Consider the following 16,580-nt stretch of genomic DNA (forward strand, 5'->3'; position numbering starts at 1 on the left):
GAGACATCAGCTCTGATTACAGGCCATAGACAGGGTGTTGGAGCGATGGTAGAGAGACAGAATCAGTTAGGGTGTGGCTCCCCGCTAGACACATGGGATCAATTACAGCGTGTGTGGGGTTATTCTCTCTCTCAAGTCTTAAAGTAAAAGGAGGATCTGTGAAAAAAGGCCTCTGCCTCTTTGTCATGTGTAGTCAGTCAGGTCTTTTCCCTCTGCCTTCTCTTTGTTCCACGGAGGAAGGAGTAGTGTAGCTGGAAGTTTGATGTAGAGCTTGGATCAATCAGAACCTCCCCCAATTGCCGTCTACAGGATTGGTATTCTTAGTTCCCTGCTGATTTTTTCTGCACTAGTCAGTTCTTCTGTTGCTCAGTACATTTTCATTCCACGTCGTGGATATTATTGGGTCTATTGGGATATATAATGATGTAGTTTTAAAAAAAAAAATTAAGATGTACACTTCAGTTACAGATGTAGGATCTTAATTTGACCTACAGTGCATTCGGAAAGTATTCAGACCCCTTGACTTTTTCCACATTTCGTTACATTACAGCCTTATAGATTATATGTAAAAAAAAAAATATATATATATATATATATATACACATTTTTTTTCACTTTATCATTATGGTGTATTGTGTGCAGATTGCTGAGGATTATATACAATACACAATACCCCATAATGATAAAGTGAAAAAAAAATGTTTACAGATATATCTTAGCAAATTTATACAAAGTATAAAGTATTCAGACCCTTTGCTATGAGACTTGAATTTGAGCTCCGGTGCATCCTGTTTCCATTATCATCCTTGGGATGTTTCTACAACTGTGGTAAATTCAATTGATTGTACACGTCTGTATATAAGCTCCCACAGTTGACAGTGCATGCCAGAGTAAAAACCAAGATAGGATTGTGTCAAGGCACAGATCTGCGGAAGGGTACCAAAACATGTCTGCACCAAGAGCACACTGTCCTCCATAATTCTTAAATGGAAGAGGTTTGGAGCCTCCAAGACTCTTCCTAGAGCTGGCCGCCCAGCCAAACTGAGCAATCGGGGGAGAAGGGCCTTGGTCAGGGAGGTGACCAAGAACCCGATAGTCACTCTGATAGAGCTCCAGAGTTTCTCTGTGGAGATGGTTGTCCTTCTGGAAGGTTCTCGCATCTCTGCAGCACTCCACCAATCAGGTCTTTATGGTAGAGTGGCCAGATGGAAGCCTGTCCTCAGTAAAAGGCACATGACAGCCCACTTGGAGTTTGCCAAAAGGCACCTACAGGACTCTCAGGCCATGAGAATCAAGATTCTCTGGTCTGATGAAACCAAGATGTAAATATTTGGCTTTAATGCCAAGCTTCACGTCGGGAGAAAACCTGGCACCATCCCTACGGTGAAGCATGGTGGTGGCAGAATCATGCTGTGGGGATGTTTTTCAGCGGCAGGGACTGGGAGACTAGTCAGGATCGAGGCAAAGATGAACGGAGCAAAGTACAGAGAGATCCTTGATGAAAGCCTGCTGAGAGGATCTGCAGAGAAGGTGTGGCAAGCTTGTTGTGTCATACCCAAGATGACTCTAGGCTGTAATCCCTGCTTCAATAGAGTACAGGGTCTGAACACTTATGTAAATGTGATATTTCAGTTTTTTTTATTTTCAAGAAATTAGCAAACATTTCTAAATACCTGTTTTTGCTTTGTCATTATGGGGTTCTGTTTGTAGATTGATGAGGGGGAAAAAACGATTTAATCAATTTTAGAATAAAGCTGTAACCTAACAAGATTTGGAAAAAGTAAATGGGTCTGAATACTTTCCAAGGGCACTGTATATTGTTACAGTATAATAATATTTTGTCCATTATGTTGCTTGATCGGTGGTTAGGCTATTAGCTGGCAAAAAGTAGGCTACATAAAAGTGCAATACTGTTAACATAACCGTGTATTAGTGTGGGTTTTCAGTGAATTTACAGTATGTAAATCACAAAGCTAATTTGAACATTCGGCGCAAAAAAAATGATCAGGAACAAACTATTTATTAAGCTCCTACATCTGTTTAATGATTTTCAGTTGGAGCATATATAGAATTCTGCATAATAATTGACTGGGTTCATGACGGCGTTTGCGTCTCTCAAGAGCTTTCATAGATTATTCACGTAATAAACATGTTTACATTTGATTTAGTAGCCACTGGGCATTTGGGACATTAGGTGGAGCTTTAGTTTCTGGAGAGATGAAGGGTTGCATATTGTAGGAAAGCATAGAGGAGAATTCTGGATATCGAATGAGGAGGTGCAGGAAGTAACAATGTTGACAGTAAAGTAGTCGTGTAAGCAGGTAGAGTTTAATGTGATGTTAAAGTGAACAGTCAGTGACGTCATTAGTATAGTCAACAGACATGCTGCTATTAATTAACCATGATTGCAATCATGAGAGGGATATAACAGTACTGATAAATCATGTCAATAATGAACATGGTATAGAAGGTGCTTTTTACTCTGTGACTGAAACATTCTTCATCTCCTTGATATCCATCCTGTCTTTGCCAAACTGGATCCAAATTATTGGAGCACTCTGCCATAACATTACTCTTACCTCACACGTCTTCAGTGCTCTCTCTTCTCTGCTTTCTTTGGCTTCAGCCACCAACAGACTGTTATGGTTTCTTTAACTTCCACCTACAGCCATTTGCATTGTGACTATAGCTTTATGTTGAGTTAATTTGCACAGCTGCATGTAGACTGTGCATTGAGGTCAAGAGCTCTCTGCTGGTGACTGGTCCAAAGCCATACTGCTGAGTGTCATAGCAACATTATAGCACTGTAATAACAATGAGTTATATTATAGTACTCTCTGTTGCAAGGTATGACACGTGTTACTGTCTTTTAACTGGTAGTAAGGCCAGTAGTAAGACGTGTTAGAGAATCAGAGGAAATGCTCCTTCTCTGTGCAAATCAGATACAAGCCCTTCTAAACAAGCCCGAATCCACCCATCTATTTATCCAATCTCGACTCTGTATGGACAGGGCTCTACGCTGACCCTTTTTTACAAGAAGCATGTGTGCACGCACCTAAGTTGAAAAATGTAGGCGCACACAAATACATTTTGGAGCACTATGAAAAATATTTGAGATATTAAAGCTAGAATCCTTAATTTTTCTAGGTGCTCCAAAATAAAAATGTCAGGTCGCACAGCAATATGCAAGTAAAATGGTCGCTCTGTGGAGCCCTGATGGAGAAGACAGGCCCATCATATGCCAGTGTTTCCATATAATGGGCCAGTAGTAATTTCCACGAGTGCAGGAACCAAGATGCTCTAAACAGATTGTTTCGACATCACCAGCCCTACTGGCCAATCAGATCCCTGCTTGCTGCCCACATCATCAACTTAGTTGAATCATTTGAACTCTAGTCTGTTTGTTTGTAGAAGATGGAAAACAAAAACATGAATCTAGTATTTGTGAGGTCTGTCTCTAATCTATTCTCCAACACAAAGTGAATCATTCCCAAACACCCGGCCAGATATGTTTGGTTTAGTTAGTAATAGTATGGACTATGTATGCCGTTATTTCTTGTCATAAAAACCCAGTTGGTTCTGTCACTGACATTCCACTCTAAGTTTAATATAATGAGAAATGAAGAACATTCCTCTTTTATCTGGCAGCACGTTTGTTCTCTTTGACCCCACTCTGGTTCTGGAGTACAGCCTCGCCGTCACGGCAGACAGATGCCATTATTCTATCAGATTGATGTTAATGTACTTGTTTTGTTTTTTTAATCCAGGCTAGTCAATTAAGAACAAATTATTATTTACAATGAGGACCTCAGTCACTGGTCTCACAATAGGGTGGCTGTCTTGAAAATCATACCCTGTCTTTCCCAGTACCTCTTCATTGACATTTCACTGTATGCAGAGAAAGAGCGGTGTCCCTTAGAGACCTTTACTCTTTGTGCTCCATGATATTTGACTTGTAGTTCTGGGTACTAGGCTATAGGCAATTGTGGAGGCAGGTAGCCTAGTGTTTAGAGCGTTGGGCCGGTAACCAAAAGATTTCTGGATCGAATCCCCGAGCTGACAAGGTAAAAATATGTTGTTCTAACCCACTGTTCCCCGGTAGGCTGTCATTGTAAATAAGAATTTGTTCTTAACTGACTTGCCTAGTAAAATAATAATATCAGTAGGTATGTAGAACAGTTTTCAGCTACTTACCTCTTTTTAATTTATAGACATTAGAAGTCATCATACAGGAAGTTCAATAAAGATTTTTTCTGAAGCAACATTGTGCAGAACCCCTCAAAACGGCAAACTGCCGCTTATGGTAAACGTGAACCACCTGGGTTCTGTTGTGGTGGACCAGAGTGCAGAGCGTAGTTGATGGGTTGGCTCAGTCAGCAGGTTGGCCTAGAGTGACTGGACTGAACACTCCTCAGTGCGTTGTTGCTGTGCTGAAAGAGAGGGAAGGAGAAAGGGCTTCAAGTTCATTGGTTGACACACCCAGGTGTCTTTTCACTCGCCTCCAGCTGCCAATAGAATACAGCTGGGGCCTGGAACTTAAAACACAGACCTTCAAACTGGGGGAGGGGGAGGTTATTGGCTAGAGTGTAGGAAAATAACCTATAGCACTGTGGTGGGATCACTGGGAGACAGAGAGAAAGCGGCACACTGGGCTTTAAAAGGAGAAAGTGAATTTAAAAAACATATATTATGTCAGTGGGCCTTTGCTAACAGACCACGAAGCATATGTAGCCTAGCTACCTCAACCAAGACGAAATACCATCTGTTGTGTGGATGTCTTATCATTGGCAGAACCAGTCCTTTTAGGAATTGCTGAATTGTAAAAATGTACAACCCTCTCCCTGCCCCATGCAGTGATGTTGTTGTGTGATAGCATGTGTTGTTTAACTCCCTGTGTTGTTGCCACTGTGCTTTCAGATGGAGCTTCTGGATAAGTTCCCTGTGGAAGGAGGGCAGAAAGACCCCAAGCGGAGAATCATCCCTTTTCTACCAGGTAAGAGTGTAGCCCTTTCCATGACTAAAAGAGCCACATTAGACCTCACGGTGGAATGTTCTTAAAAATATATATAATTTCATAATTAATGAAAAAAATAATGTTTTAATTATCCGGTGTTTCAATGTCAAACAGTTTTGTTATAGTTCAGTCTTCTGTGATGTATATAAAGTGTAATATTGGGATGCAAACTCAACATTCTATACACTTCAACTCTATGTCCGACATGGTACAAGTGTCTTCTTTTTGTTAAGCCCATAACCATGAGTCTGAGATTCTGAGGTGTATACTTTTGTTTCAAAGTAGTTTTGTTTAAGACTACCACGAATCAGTCTGTGACCCTGATTTAGCTCACTACAGGAAAGGTTTAAACAACACACTGCTACTGACTGACAGTCCCAGCTCATGTGGTGCCGTCAACCCAGCAGCAGAGTTAACAGAGAAGAAGAAAGTAAGAGCTGCTACGTTGCACCCTGTGAAATCCACACCTCTCATGAGCTCACTATTTCCCTTACCGAGCACGGTTTTGTTTTTCCATTTATATACAGAATGGCAATTTTGTAAATTGCTATTCGTTTTAGTTCCTCCCTCCAATACTGTCCATCGAACACACTAAGCATGAGGGGCCTAGATTGAATTAAGACTGGACACACGTATTAGCAACTCTTGAAACAAGGCCATTTAGTGTCGTGGAGGTCTAGGACTGTAGAACTCAGAGAGACCGAGAGGGAGACGGGGAGAGAGAGAGGCAATGAGGGGAGGAGACTAACCAGGGAGACTAGACCACATTACTCCCACAGTCTTTTCTTCTTCTCCGTTGATTCATATATTGTTGTAAATGCTTCAGACATGTATGCTCATTGCTCATACATCTGTGAGGAAAGATTCATTCTGAGCACTCAAATCCCAAATAAAATCAAATTTGTATTTATCATCATAAACAACAGGTGTAGTCTAACAGTGAAATGCTTACTTACTGGCCCTTCCCAACAAAGCAAAGAGAAGGAAAAACAGAAATAAAAATAATAACACATCAATTGCTTGGCTTTATCCACAGGGTAACCGTAAACAAGTCGATGTGCAGGGGTATGAGGTAATGGAGGTAGATATGTGTATATATAGGTAGGGATAACTAGGGGTATGAGGTAATGGAGGTAGATATGTATATATATAGGTAGGGATAACTAGGGGTATGAGGTAATGGAGGTAGATATGTGTATATATAGGTAGGGATAACTAGGGGTATGAGGTAATGGAGGTAGATATGTGTATATATAGGTAGGGATAACTAGGGGTATGAGGTAATGGAGGTAGATATGTGTATATATAGGTAGGGATAACTAGGGGTATGAGGTAATGGAGGTAGATATGTGTATATATAGGTAGGGATAACTAGGGGTATGAGGTAATGGAGGTAGATATGTGTATATATAGGTAGGGATAACTAGGGGTATGAGGTAATGGAGGTAGATATGTATATATATAGGTAGGGATAACTAGGGGTATGAGGTAATGGAGGTAGATATGTGTATATATAGGTAGGGATAACTAGGGGTATGAGGTAATGGAGGTAGATATGTGTATATATAGGTAGGGATAACTAGGGGTATGAGGTAATGGAGGTAGATATGTGTATATATAGGTAGGGATAACTAGGGGTATGAGGTAATGGAGGTAGATATGTGTATATATAGGTAGGGATAACTAGGCAACTGGATAGATAATAAACGGTAACCGCAGCGTATGTGACGATTCAAAAGGGTCAATGCAGATAACCCATAGCTAACCGGACTAACTATTTAACTAGCTATTTAGCAGTCTTGTGGATTGGGGGTAGAAGTTCAGAACCACGTTTAGGTTCTTTCTGTATTCTAAACTCCACCTAGTTCCATTCCCACAGAGTAGACGTCAACATCCAGGCCTGCTGTTTTAAGTTATGTTTGTCTCCCCTTCTTGAATGAAATGAAATTGAAGTGAACAGCTCAACATTTTTTCAGGTGGTTCCCATCTGAACTCCTACGTCTTCCCCTCCTCCTTCCTCCACCCCCTCGTCTTTCAGAACAGGACCAGAAAGACATTCTGTTAGCTGTCTTGTAGTCACAGACTGACTTCTTCAGCTCTTTACAAACTGTGGCATGGCCTGATTTGCACAGCAGATTTCTGTCTGCACTCACAACCACATGGTCAGGGCAAGCAGTCTCAGACCAACGGGCCAATCTGGTCGACTCAGACCAAACCAACAAGACACGGAAGTGGTTTTCCTGTCAGGGCTTGGTTTGTACTTCAAGGCCTCTCGTTTTGTTTTCATTTCTTTGGCCTCTTAGGATCAGCAAAGTGGTTCTGTTTGCATCTGCAAAATGCCCGCTCAGTGTTTTCCTGCCTCACCGTGGTTATGATTCTGGATATGAGTCGCCAGTCGACTTCTTCAACGTTGTGAAGGAGAACAGTTGATCAACTGTTGACAGAGGACTTCATGATGAATGTTTTTATATCCAGGCTGTCTGGTTGGCTGACAACCTCAGTGACTTTCACAACCGGAGCTTCTGTATGTCAGCCTCCACACACAGCTTCCTTTAGTCATATCAGGAGCAAACTTGCTCTTTTGACTTCAAACATGCCAGCTACACAAATGGTTCCACGGAACTGAATAATTCAATGGAACTAAATAAATTGGATCCTTCTATTGTCCTTAAGCAGCCCATTTTTATGTCAACTTGTGTAGCAATATCATATTGTACAACCGTTAGGATTGTCTATTTTAAAAAAAAACAATTTTAACCTTTATTTAACTAGGCAAGTCAGTTAAGAACAAATTATTATTTACAATGACGGCCTAGGAACAGTGGGTTAACTGCCATGTTCAGGGGCAGAACAACAGATTTTTACCTTGTCACCTTGGGGATTCGATCTTGCAACCTTTCGGTTACTAGTCCAACGATCCAACCACTATTGTTGTACTTGAGTGCGGTGTGCCGGTAACATACTAGGCCTTTCTACAGCAGCGTATGAAGTGGCTGTATTCAAGAGTCACCATCTGGGACCTCTGTAATTACTAAACACACCTGCAATCTATCTAGCCTTTCATTGGAAATATCTCTTCCCAGCACTCTACCTCAAACTCAATTCATGAGCCAACTCTGTAAACATTAGTGGTGGAGAATGATTGCAGATGTTTAATGATAGAAGAAACACATTCATTTTTTTTCCCTTGTTTGTGAGATCAAGTTGAACGACTAACCAAACTTGGTTAGGGAAATATCTGATTGGATGGATCCCAAGAGGACAGATTTATATTTTTATTTTATTTTATCTCAGCTCTTAATGATTGCATCCAGAACAAATGAGACATCAACTAAATAAAGATTTTAAACGATTTATATAATCATCTGCCCATTCAATAGGGACACTACTGTTTCACATGAATGTTTCCTGTGGCTTTCCTGACCTGGGGTGTCTTGTGTTGAGTAGAGACCCTGAAAGAAGAGGCTCCTCCCTGTTCCCGCTCTCTCTGTTCCATACTTAGTCTCTCTCTGTTCCATACTTAGTCTCTCTCTGTTCCATACGTAGTCTCTCTCTGTTCCATACTTAGTCTCTCTCTGTTCCATACGTAGTCTCTCTCTGTTCCATACGTAGTCTCTCTCTGTTCCATACTTAGTCTCTCTCTGTTCCATACGTAGTCTCTCTCTGTTCCATGCTTAGTCTCTCTCTGTTCCATACTTAGTCTCTCTCTGTTCCATACGTAGTCTCTCTCTGTTCCATACGTAGCCTCTCTCTGTTCCATACGTAGTCTCTCTCTGTTCCATACGTAGTCTCTCTCTGTTCCATACTTAGTCTCTCTCTGGGCAACAAAAGCTGTTTGATACCCAGCTGGCCACAGAGTTGCAATGAAGTCTGCCTGGCCCAGGTTTGAATCTGTACTGTAACAGCAGCAGACATTTTATTTTTCCCTAAACAGGCCTTTCGTCGACTGAGCATGTGGCACATACAAAATGGGTGGGAAGTGTTGAGTCAGCACTTTTCCCTTGACCCAGAGAGCTTGGAAATGGATCCCCTGTGTAATACTTATATTTCACTTGTGCCCGTGTTAGCAGTCTTAACAAATATCATAAGCCCCTTGATGAGGAGATACAGTCACTTCTAAGATCTCTTTTTGACCTGATATTTTACTGGCCTGACTTAATACCTCGGTCCCATGGCTCTGTAATGTAAATTTACAAACGGGTCCTCCATGGTTAAAAGGAGAGAGAGGTACCAGTCTGCTTCCAACTTCCTGCATACCAGAAAACTTAATAGGTTTTCTGAGACCTATTTGTATCCATTTCTTGTTATTGTTCCAGTGACCCAAATCCAGACTCCCGGCGGTGGCCATTTTTGTGGCTGTGCGATAAGAACGGAATATAGATGCCCTCCACTATATGATAAAGAAGGCCAACAATTCACAGTGCACTTAAGGACTTTCATTGTGCTGTCAGAGTTGGGTTATTGATGAGGCCACTGTATTGGCCTAAGATAGTAGCTGTGCAATATAATGGACTGGACTGCAGTCTTTACACAAGCCCACTCTATGAAGACAAGTCATTGTCCTTCACAACTGTAACATACATACTGTATGTAAGCCTACTGTTACCATTCCAAATGTACCATGAGATCATTTGTTGGGAGTAAAGTGAATCAGTCTTTAGTCTAGATTAGTGTGTTTCTTTAGGAGCACAGTATCAGTTGGACCTTGAAAGCTTTTAATAACATTCCTGAATGGTTAAATGTTCATGTAGCCTACATGTTATACTGCATAGGAAGGTATCCAGTGTAGGCTTTTTAGAAAAATTCAGTACAGTACTTTCAAGAAAAACCGAGTAGTGCAGGTACGGAGTATTTATCACGTTGTATGCCTGCTTGTATAATTGCCACAACTACTGTGAATCGACACCATTGAAAAGGAAAACAAGTAATGAATACTCTTTCAGTTTGAGCCTTTATCTTTGGAAGACATAAACTGTAGATTCTAAAGACTGGTTTTCTTCTTCCTTCCAGGGAAGATCCTGTTCAGGAGAAGCCATATTAGGGATGTGGCCATGAAGCGCCTGAGGCCTATCAACGAGTACTGCAGGGTGAGTACTGACTCAGCTGGTGGGGAAATTCAGGGGTATTAAAGCTTTCACACTCGTCACCCATCATGGAAGAAACAACAATAGGGCCCAGAAAGAAACCTGGAGGGGAACCAAATCCTTGAGTATTAGGACCATATCTCTGTGGTAGATAGAGGTCCAGATTAGAGCTAGGAATGCATCCTTAAGCCTGCTTCCCATAGCCTTCCCTCACGTGGTTCACTTCACAGATCAAATTTGAACATTTTAGTCATTTAGCGTACGCTCTTATCCAGAGCGACTTACAGGAGCAATTAGGGTTAAGTGCCTTGCTCAAGGGCACATCGACATATTTTTCACCTTGTCGGCTCAGGGATTTGAACCAGCAAAACTCTAACCAATAGGCTGCCTTTCTGCCACCCAAAACAATTGAACAAGGACTCCTGTTTAGAAATCCAAGTATGTGCTCTGTGATAGGCACAGCAGTGAGGGCTTTCAGATAGCATGGCTGTCAGTGAGACTGTTTTGAATTCCATGCACCCACCAGCTATGATTCCCAGAGGCCAGAGTCACATCTAGTTCCACTGACCTGTCATATCCATTCTCTGCTTTAGTTGATGTGTTTCTCCATACAAAGACCCAATACACTTGGATTTTTAAAATTTATTTATCCATTATTTTACCAGGTAAGTTGACTGAGAACACATTCTCATTTGCAGCAACGACCTGGGGAATAGTTACAGGGGAGAGGAGGGGGATGAATTAACACCCCTACTCTTACAATAAGTGCCATGGGATATTTAATGACCTCAGAGTCAGGACACCCTTTTAACGTCCCATATGAAAGACGGCACCCTACACAGGGCAGTGCCCTGGGGCATTGGGATATTTTTTTAGACCAGAGGAAAGAGTGCCTCCTACTGGCCCTCCAACACCACTTCCAGCAGCATCCCATCCAGGAACTGACCAGGACCAACCCTGCTTAGCTTCAGAAGCAAGCCAGCAGTGGTATGCAGGGTGGTAATGCTGCTGGAATGTTGGAAACATGCATATTCTCTATGTTTATCATTGCCCAATGGGAAATATAAGATAACAAAATCAGTCATCCTCAAATATATTTTCTTCAGGAATTAGACATTGAGGAAACTGAAGGCAGTCTGGAACATGGCTGACTGAGAAAAAACAAAGCAGAGAATGTGTTTTGCTCTTTGTGGGAAGGGAAAGAAGAATCCACCTCTGTGACGGGCAATAGTGGTGCTGTGGAATCTCTGTGGGAAGCTATCTGTCCACTATGCAGTGCAGAGGTTATGAGCAGTGCTGAGCTAGCCCCAGTCAGCAACATCACCAGGCCTTGTGTTTCATTTTAAAGGGCTGCCCTATAAACTACATTTTTTGCCTGGTAACTGTTTTGCAAGGTGGTCATGCTCAGTCATGCTCTTAAAAACAACATATTCCCTGGCATGTTGCGAGAGTGCCTTTGTTTATGAGGCCAGGTCACTGTTGAGAGAGATGGGGTACACATTAGAGGTCGACCAATTATGGTCGTTACTGCATTGGACTAGTTAACTGTAAGGTTGCAAGATTGGATCCCCCGAGCTGACAAGGTGAAAATCTGTCGTTCTGCCCCTGAAAAAGGCAGTTAATCCACCGTTCCTAGGCCGTCATTGAAAATAAGAATGTGTTCTTAACTGACTTGCCTAGTTAAATAAAGGTATAAAAAATATATATTTTTAATCGGCAAATTGGCGCCCAAAAATACCAATTTCCGATTGTTATGAAAACTTGAAATCGGCCCTAATTAATCGGCCATTCCGATTAATCGGTCAACCTCTAGTTCACATGTCTTGGGAGGGGGAGGCCTAGGGGTCAGGATACCTCAGTGGGTCATATTGGGATGGACAGGACAGCAGGCAGGTTCAGGGTCAGGGTAGGCAGAGGTCAATAATCCAGAGGTGGTGCAAAGGTACAGGACAGCAGGCTCAGAGTCAGGACAGGCAAAGGTCAAAACCAGGAGGGCAAGAAAAGAGAGACTGGGGAAAAACAGGAGCTGAGACAAAAACGCTGGTTGATTTGACAAACAAGACAAACTGGCACAGACAGAGAACACAGGTATAAATACACAGGGGATAATGGGGAAGATGGGAGACACCTGGAGGGGGGTGGAGACAAGCACAAGGACAGGTGAAGCCGATCAGGGTGTAACAATATGAATAGTTTCAGACTTCTATGCAAGGTTATTATAGTAAACTAAATCTGAAACTAAAATGAAAGCTAATCATGAAAAACTATTTAGGTAATGAAAATAAAATAATTAACAAACCCGTTTGAAAACTTAAAACTATGCTAAAGCTATTATCTTTGACTCCAAAACAAAATGAAATTACATTTTAAAAAACAACATGAATTATGCAAAAATCTAATGGTAGTTTTCAAGCTTTTGTGGGGTTTTCAAGCTACTGAAGCTGGTGGGTAAATGTGATTTTTTTTGATGGAGGTCATTGAGAGAGTATCGCATTTGGTCAATATAAAATGCAATTGATAATTTGCTATGTCAGGCTTATTTTATTGAATTGAAGTTTTTTTTTTAGGCTGTTACGAATGTACTGAGACAAGTGGCGTTCTGGCAACTTTGAACAACGCCTGTTGTTCATAAGCGTATCTGCCCGTTCATTGGCTAGAATGTCTATCTAACCTATGACCTGACCTGACACATCACCTTATGTATTACTGCCCCCCAGTCTCAAGAAGTTACATCCCAAAAAACAAACCAAACCAAATAATCAAAAAAACAAATAGAAATATTTTTATACGACTAAATGTAATCTAGAAAATCTGGTCTGAAAACGAACTGAAACTAAACTGAATTTCAAATACAAATCTAAAAACGAATAGAAATAAAAATAAATATAAAAACACAACACTATCTATTAAATAGAACTTCTGGTCTGCAGTCACGTTTTCCGTTGTTGTCGGTTCCATAGAGGACTATAAAATATACAGTAGCTTGCGAAAGTATTCATCCCCCTCAGCGTTTTTCCTATTTTATTCCCTTACAACCTGGAATTAAAATGGATTTTCTGGGGGTTTGTATCATTAGATTTACAAAACATGCATACCACTTTGAGGATGCAAAATATTTTTTATTGTGAAACAAACATAAACATACATACAAACATAAAAACTTGAGCTTGCATAACTATTCACCCCCCCCCCCCACCCCCCTAAAGTCAATACTTTGTAGAGCCACCTTTTGCAGTAATTACAGCTGCAAGTCTCTTGGGGTATGTCTCTATAAGCTTGGCACATCTAGCCACTTGCCCATTATTCAAGGCAAAACTGCTCCAGCTCCTTCAAGTTGGGTGGGTTCCGCTGGTGTACAGCAATATTTAAGTCATACCACAGATTCCCAATTTGATTGAGGTCTAGGCTTTGACTAGGCCATTCCAAGACAGTTGAATGTTTCCCCTTAAATCAAAATCAAATCAAATCAAATTTTATTTGTCACATACACATGGTTAGCAGATGTTAATGCGAGTGTAGCGAAATGCTTGTGCTTCTAGTTCCGACAATTCAGTAATAACCAACAAGTAATCTAACTAACAATTCCAAAACTACTGTCTTATACACAGTGTAAGGGGATAAAGAATATGTACATAAGGATATATGAATGAGTGATGGTACAGAGCAGCATAGGCAGGATACAGTAGATGGTATCGAGTACAGTATATACATGAGGTGAGTATGTAAACAAAGTGGCATAGTTAAAGTGGCTAGTGATACATGTATTACATAAGGATGCAGTCGATGATATAGAGTACAGTATATACGTATGCATATGAGATGAATAATGTAGGGTAAGTAACATTATATAAGGTAGCATTGTTTAAAGTGGCTAGTGATATATTTACATAATTTCCCATCAATTCCCATTATTAAAGTGGCTGGAGTTGAGTCAGTGTCAGTGTCAGTGTGTTGGCAGCAGCCACTCAATGTTAGTGGTGGCTGTTTAACAGTCTGATGGCCTTGAGATAGAAGCTGTTTTTCAGTCTCTCGGTCCCAGCTTTGATGCACCTGTACTGACCTCGCCTTCTGGATGATAGCGGGGTGAACAGGCAGTGGCTCGGGTGGTTGTTGTCCTTGATGATCTTTATGGCCTTCCTGTGACATCGGGTGGTGTAGGTGTCCTGGAGGGCAGGTAGTTTGCCCCCGGTGATGCGTTGTGCAGACCTCACTACCCTCTGGAGAGCCTTACGGTTGTGGGCGGAGCAGTTGCCGTACCAGGCGGTGATACAGCCCGCCAGGATGCTCTCGATTGTGCATTTGTAGAAGTTTGTGAGTGCTTTTGGTGACAAACCAAATTTCTTCAGCCTCCTGAGGTTGAAGAGGCGCTGCTGCGCCTTCTTCACGATGCTGTCTGTGTGAGTGGACCAATTCAGTTTGTCTGTGATGTGTATGCCGAGGAACTTAAAACTTGCTACCCTCTCCACTACTGTTCCATCGATGTGGATAGGGGGGTGTTCCCTCTGCTGTTTCCTGAAGTCCACAATCATCTCCTTAGTTTTGTTGACGTTGAGTGTGAGGTTATTTTCCTGACACCACACTCCGAGGGCCCTCACCTCCTCCCTGTAGGCCGTCTCGTCGTCGTTGGTAATCAAGCCTACCACTGTTGTGTCGTCCGCAAACTTGATGATTGAGTTGGAGGCGTGCGTGGCCACGCAGTCGTGGGTGAACAGGGAGTACAGGAGAGGGCTCAGAACTCACCCTTGTGGGGCCCCAGTGTTGAGGATCAGCGGGGTGGAGATGTAGTTGCCTACCCTCACCACCTGGGGGCGGCCCGTCAGGAAGTCCAGTACCCAGTTGCACAGGGCGGGGTCGAGACCCAGGGTCTCGAGCTTGATGACGAGCTTGGAGGGTACTATGGTGTTGAATGCCGAGCTGTAGTCGATTAACAGCATTCTCACATAGGTATTCCTCTTGTCCAAATGGGTTAGGGCAGTGTGCAGTGTGGTTGAGATTGCATCGTCTGTGGACCTATTTGGGCGGTAAGCAAATTGGAGTGGGTCTAGGGTGTCGGGTAGGGTGGAGGTGATATGGTCCTTGACTAGTCTCTCAAAGCACTTCATGATGACGGAAGTGAGTGCTACGGGGCGGTAGTCGTTTAGCTCAGTTACCTTAGCTTTCTTGGGAACAGGAACAATGGTGGCCCTCTTGAAGCATGTGGGAACAGCAGACTGGTATAGGGATTGATTGAATATGTCCGTAAACACACCGGTCAGCTGGTCTGCGCATGCTCTGAGGGCGCGGCTGGGGATGCCGTCTGGGCCTGCAGCCTTGCGAGGGTTAACACGTTTAAATGTCTTACTCACCTCGGCTGCAGTGAAGGAGAGTCCGCATGTTTTCGTTGCAGGCCGTGTCAGTGGCACTGTATTGTCCTCAAAGCGGGCCAAAAAGTTATTTAGTCTGCCTGGGAGCAGGACATCCTGGTCCGTGACTGGGCTGGATTTCTTCTTGTAGTCCGTGATTGACTGTAGACCCTGCCACATGCCTCTTGTGTCTGAGCCGTTGAATTGAGATTCTACTTTGTCTCTGTACTGACGCTTAGCTTGTTTGATAGCCTTGCGGAGGGAATAGCTGCACTGTTTGTATTCGGTCATGTTACCAGTCTCCTTGCCCTGATTAAAAGCAGTGGTTCGCGCTTTCAGTTTCACGCGAATGCTGCCATCAATCCACGGTTTCTGGTTAGGGAATGTTTTAATCGTTGCTATGGGAACGACATCTTCAACGCACGTTCTAATGAACTCGCACACCGAATCAGCGTATTCGTCAATATTGTTATCTGACGCAATACGAAACATGTCCCAGTCCACGTGATGGAAGCAGTCTTGGAGTGTGGAGTCAGCTTGGTCGGACCAGCATTGGACAGACCTCAGCGTGGGAGCCTCTTGTTTTAGTTTCTGTCTGTAGGCAGGGATCAACAAAATGGAGTCGTGGTCAGCTTTTCCGAAAGGAGGGCGGGGCAGGTCCTTATATGCGTCGCGGAAGTTAGAGTAACAATGATCCAAGGTTTTTCCACCCCTGGTTGCGCAATCGATATGCTGATAACATTTTGGGAGTCTTGTTTTCAGACTAGCTTTGTTAAAATCCCCAACAACAATGAATGCAGCCTCTGGATAAATGGATTCCAGTTTGCAAAGAGTCAAATAAAGTTTGTTCAGAGCCATCGATGTGTCTGCTTGGGGGGGATATATACAGCTGTGATTATAATCGAAGAGAATTCTCTTGGTAGATAATGCGGTCTACATTTGATTGTGAGGAATTCTAAATCAGGTGAACAGAAGGATTTGAGTTCCTGTATGTTTCTTTCGTCACACCATGTCTCGTTAGTCATAAGGCATACGCCCCCGCCCCTCTTCTTACCAGAAAGATGTTTGTTTCTGTCGGCGCGATGCGTGGAGAAACCCGCTGGCTGCACCGCCCCGATAGCGTCTCTCCAGTGAGCCATG

At 42.6% G+C, this 16,580-nt stretch overlaps 1 protein-coding gene across 5 annotated transcripts in view; it reads left to right on the forward strand.

The window, feature by feature from the left end:
* Positions 1-16,580, forward strand: part of sh3pxd2b (SH3 and PX domains 2B) — a 55,269-nt gene that overhangs the window by 11,371 nt on the left and 27,318 nt on the right. For all 5 annotated transcript variants that reach the window (XM_021617493.2, XM_021617494.2, XM_021617495.2 and 2 more), the window contains 2 exons: positions 4,918-4,993; positions 10,025-10,101. In XM_021617493.2, coding sequence (XP_021473168.2) covers positions 4,918-4,993; positions 10,025-10,101 — 153 coding nt within the window. The remainder of the gene's footprint in view (positions 1-4,917; positions 4,994-10,024; positions 10,102-16,580) is intronic.

This window comes from Oncorhynchus mykiss, chromosome 10 (assembly GCF_013265735.2).
Source record: "Oncorhynchus mykiss isolate Arlee chromosome 10, USDA_OmykA_1.1, whole genome shotgun sequence".
Lineage (NCBI taxonomy): Eukaryota > Metazoa > Chordata > Actinopteri > Salmoniformes > Salmonidae > Oncorhynchus > Oncorhynchus mykiss.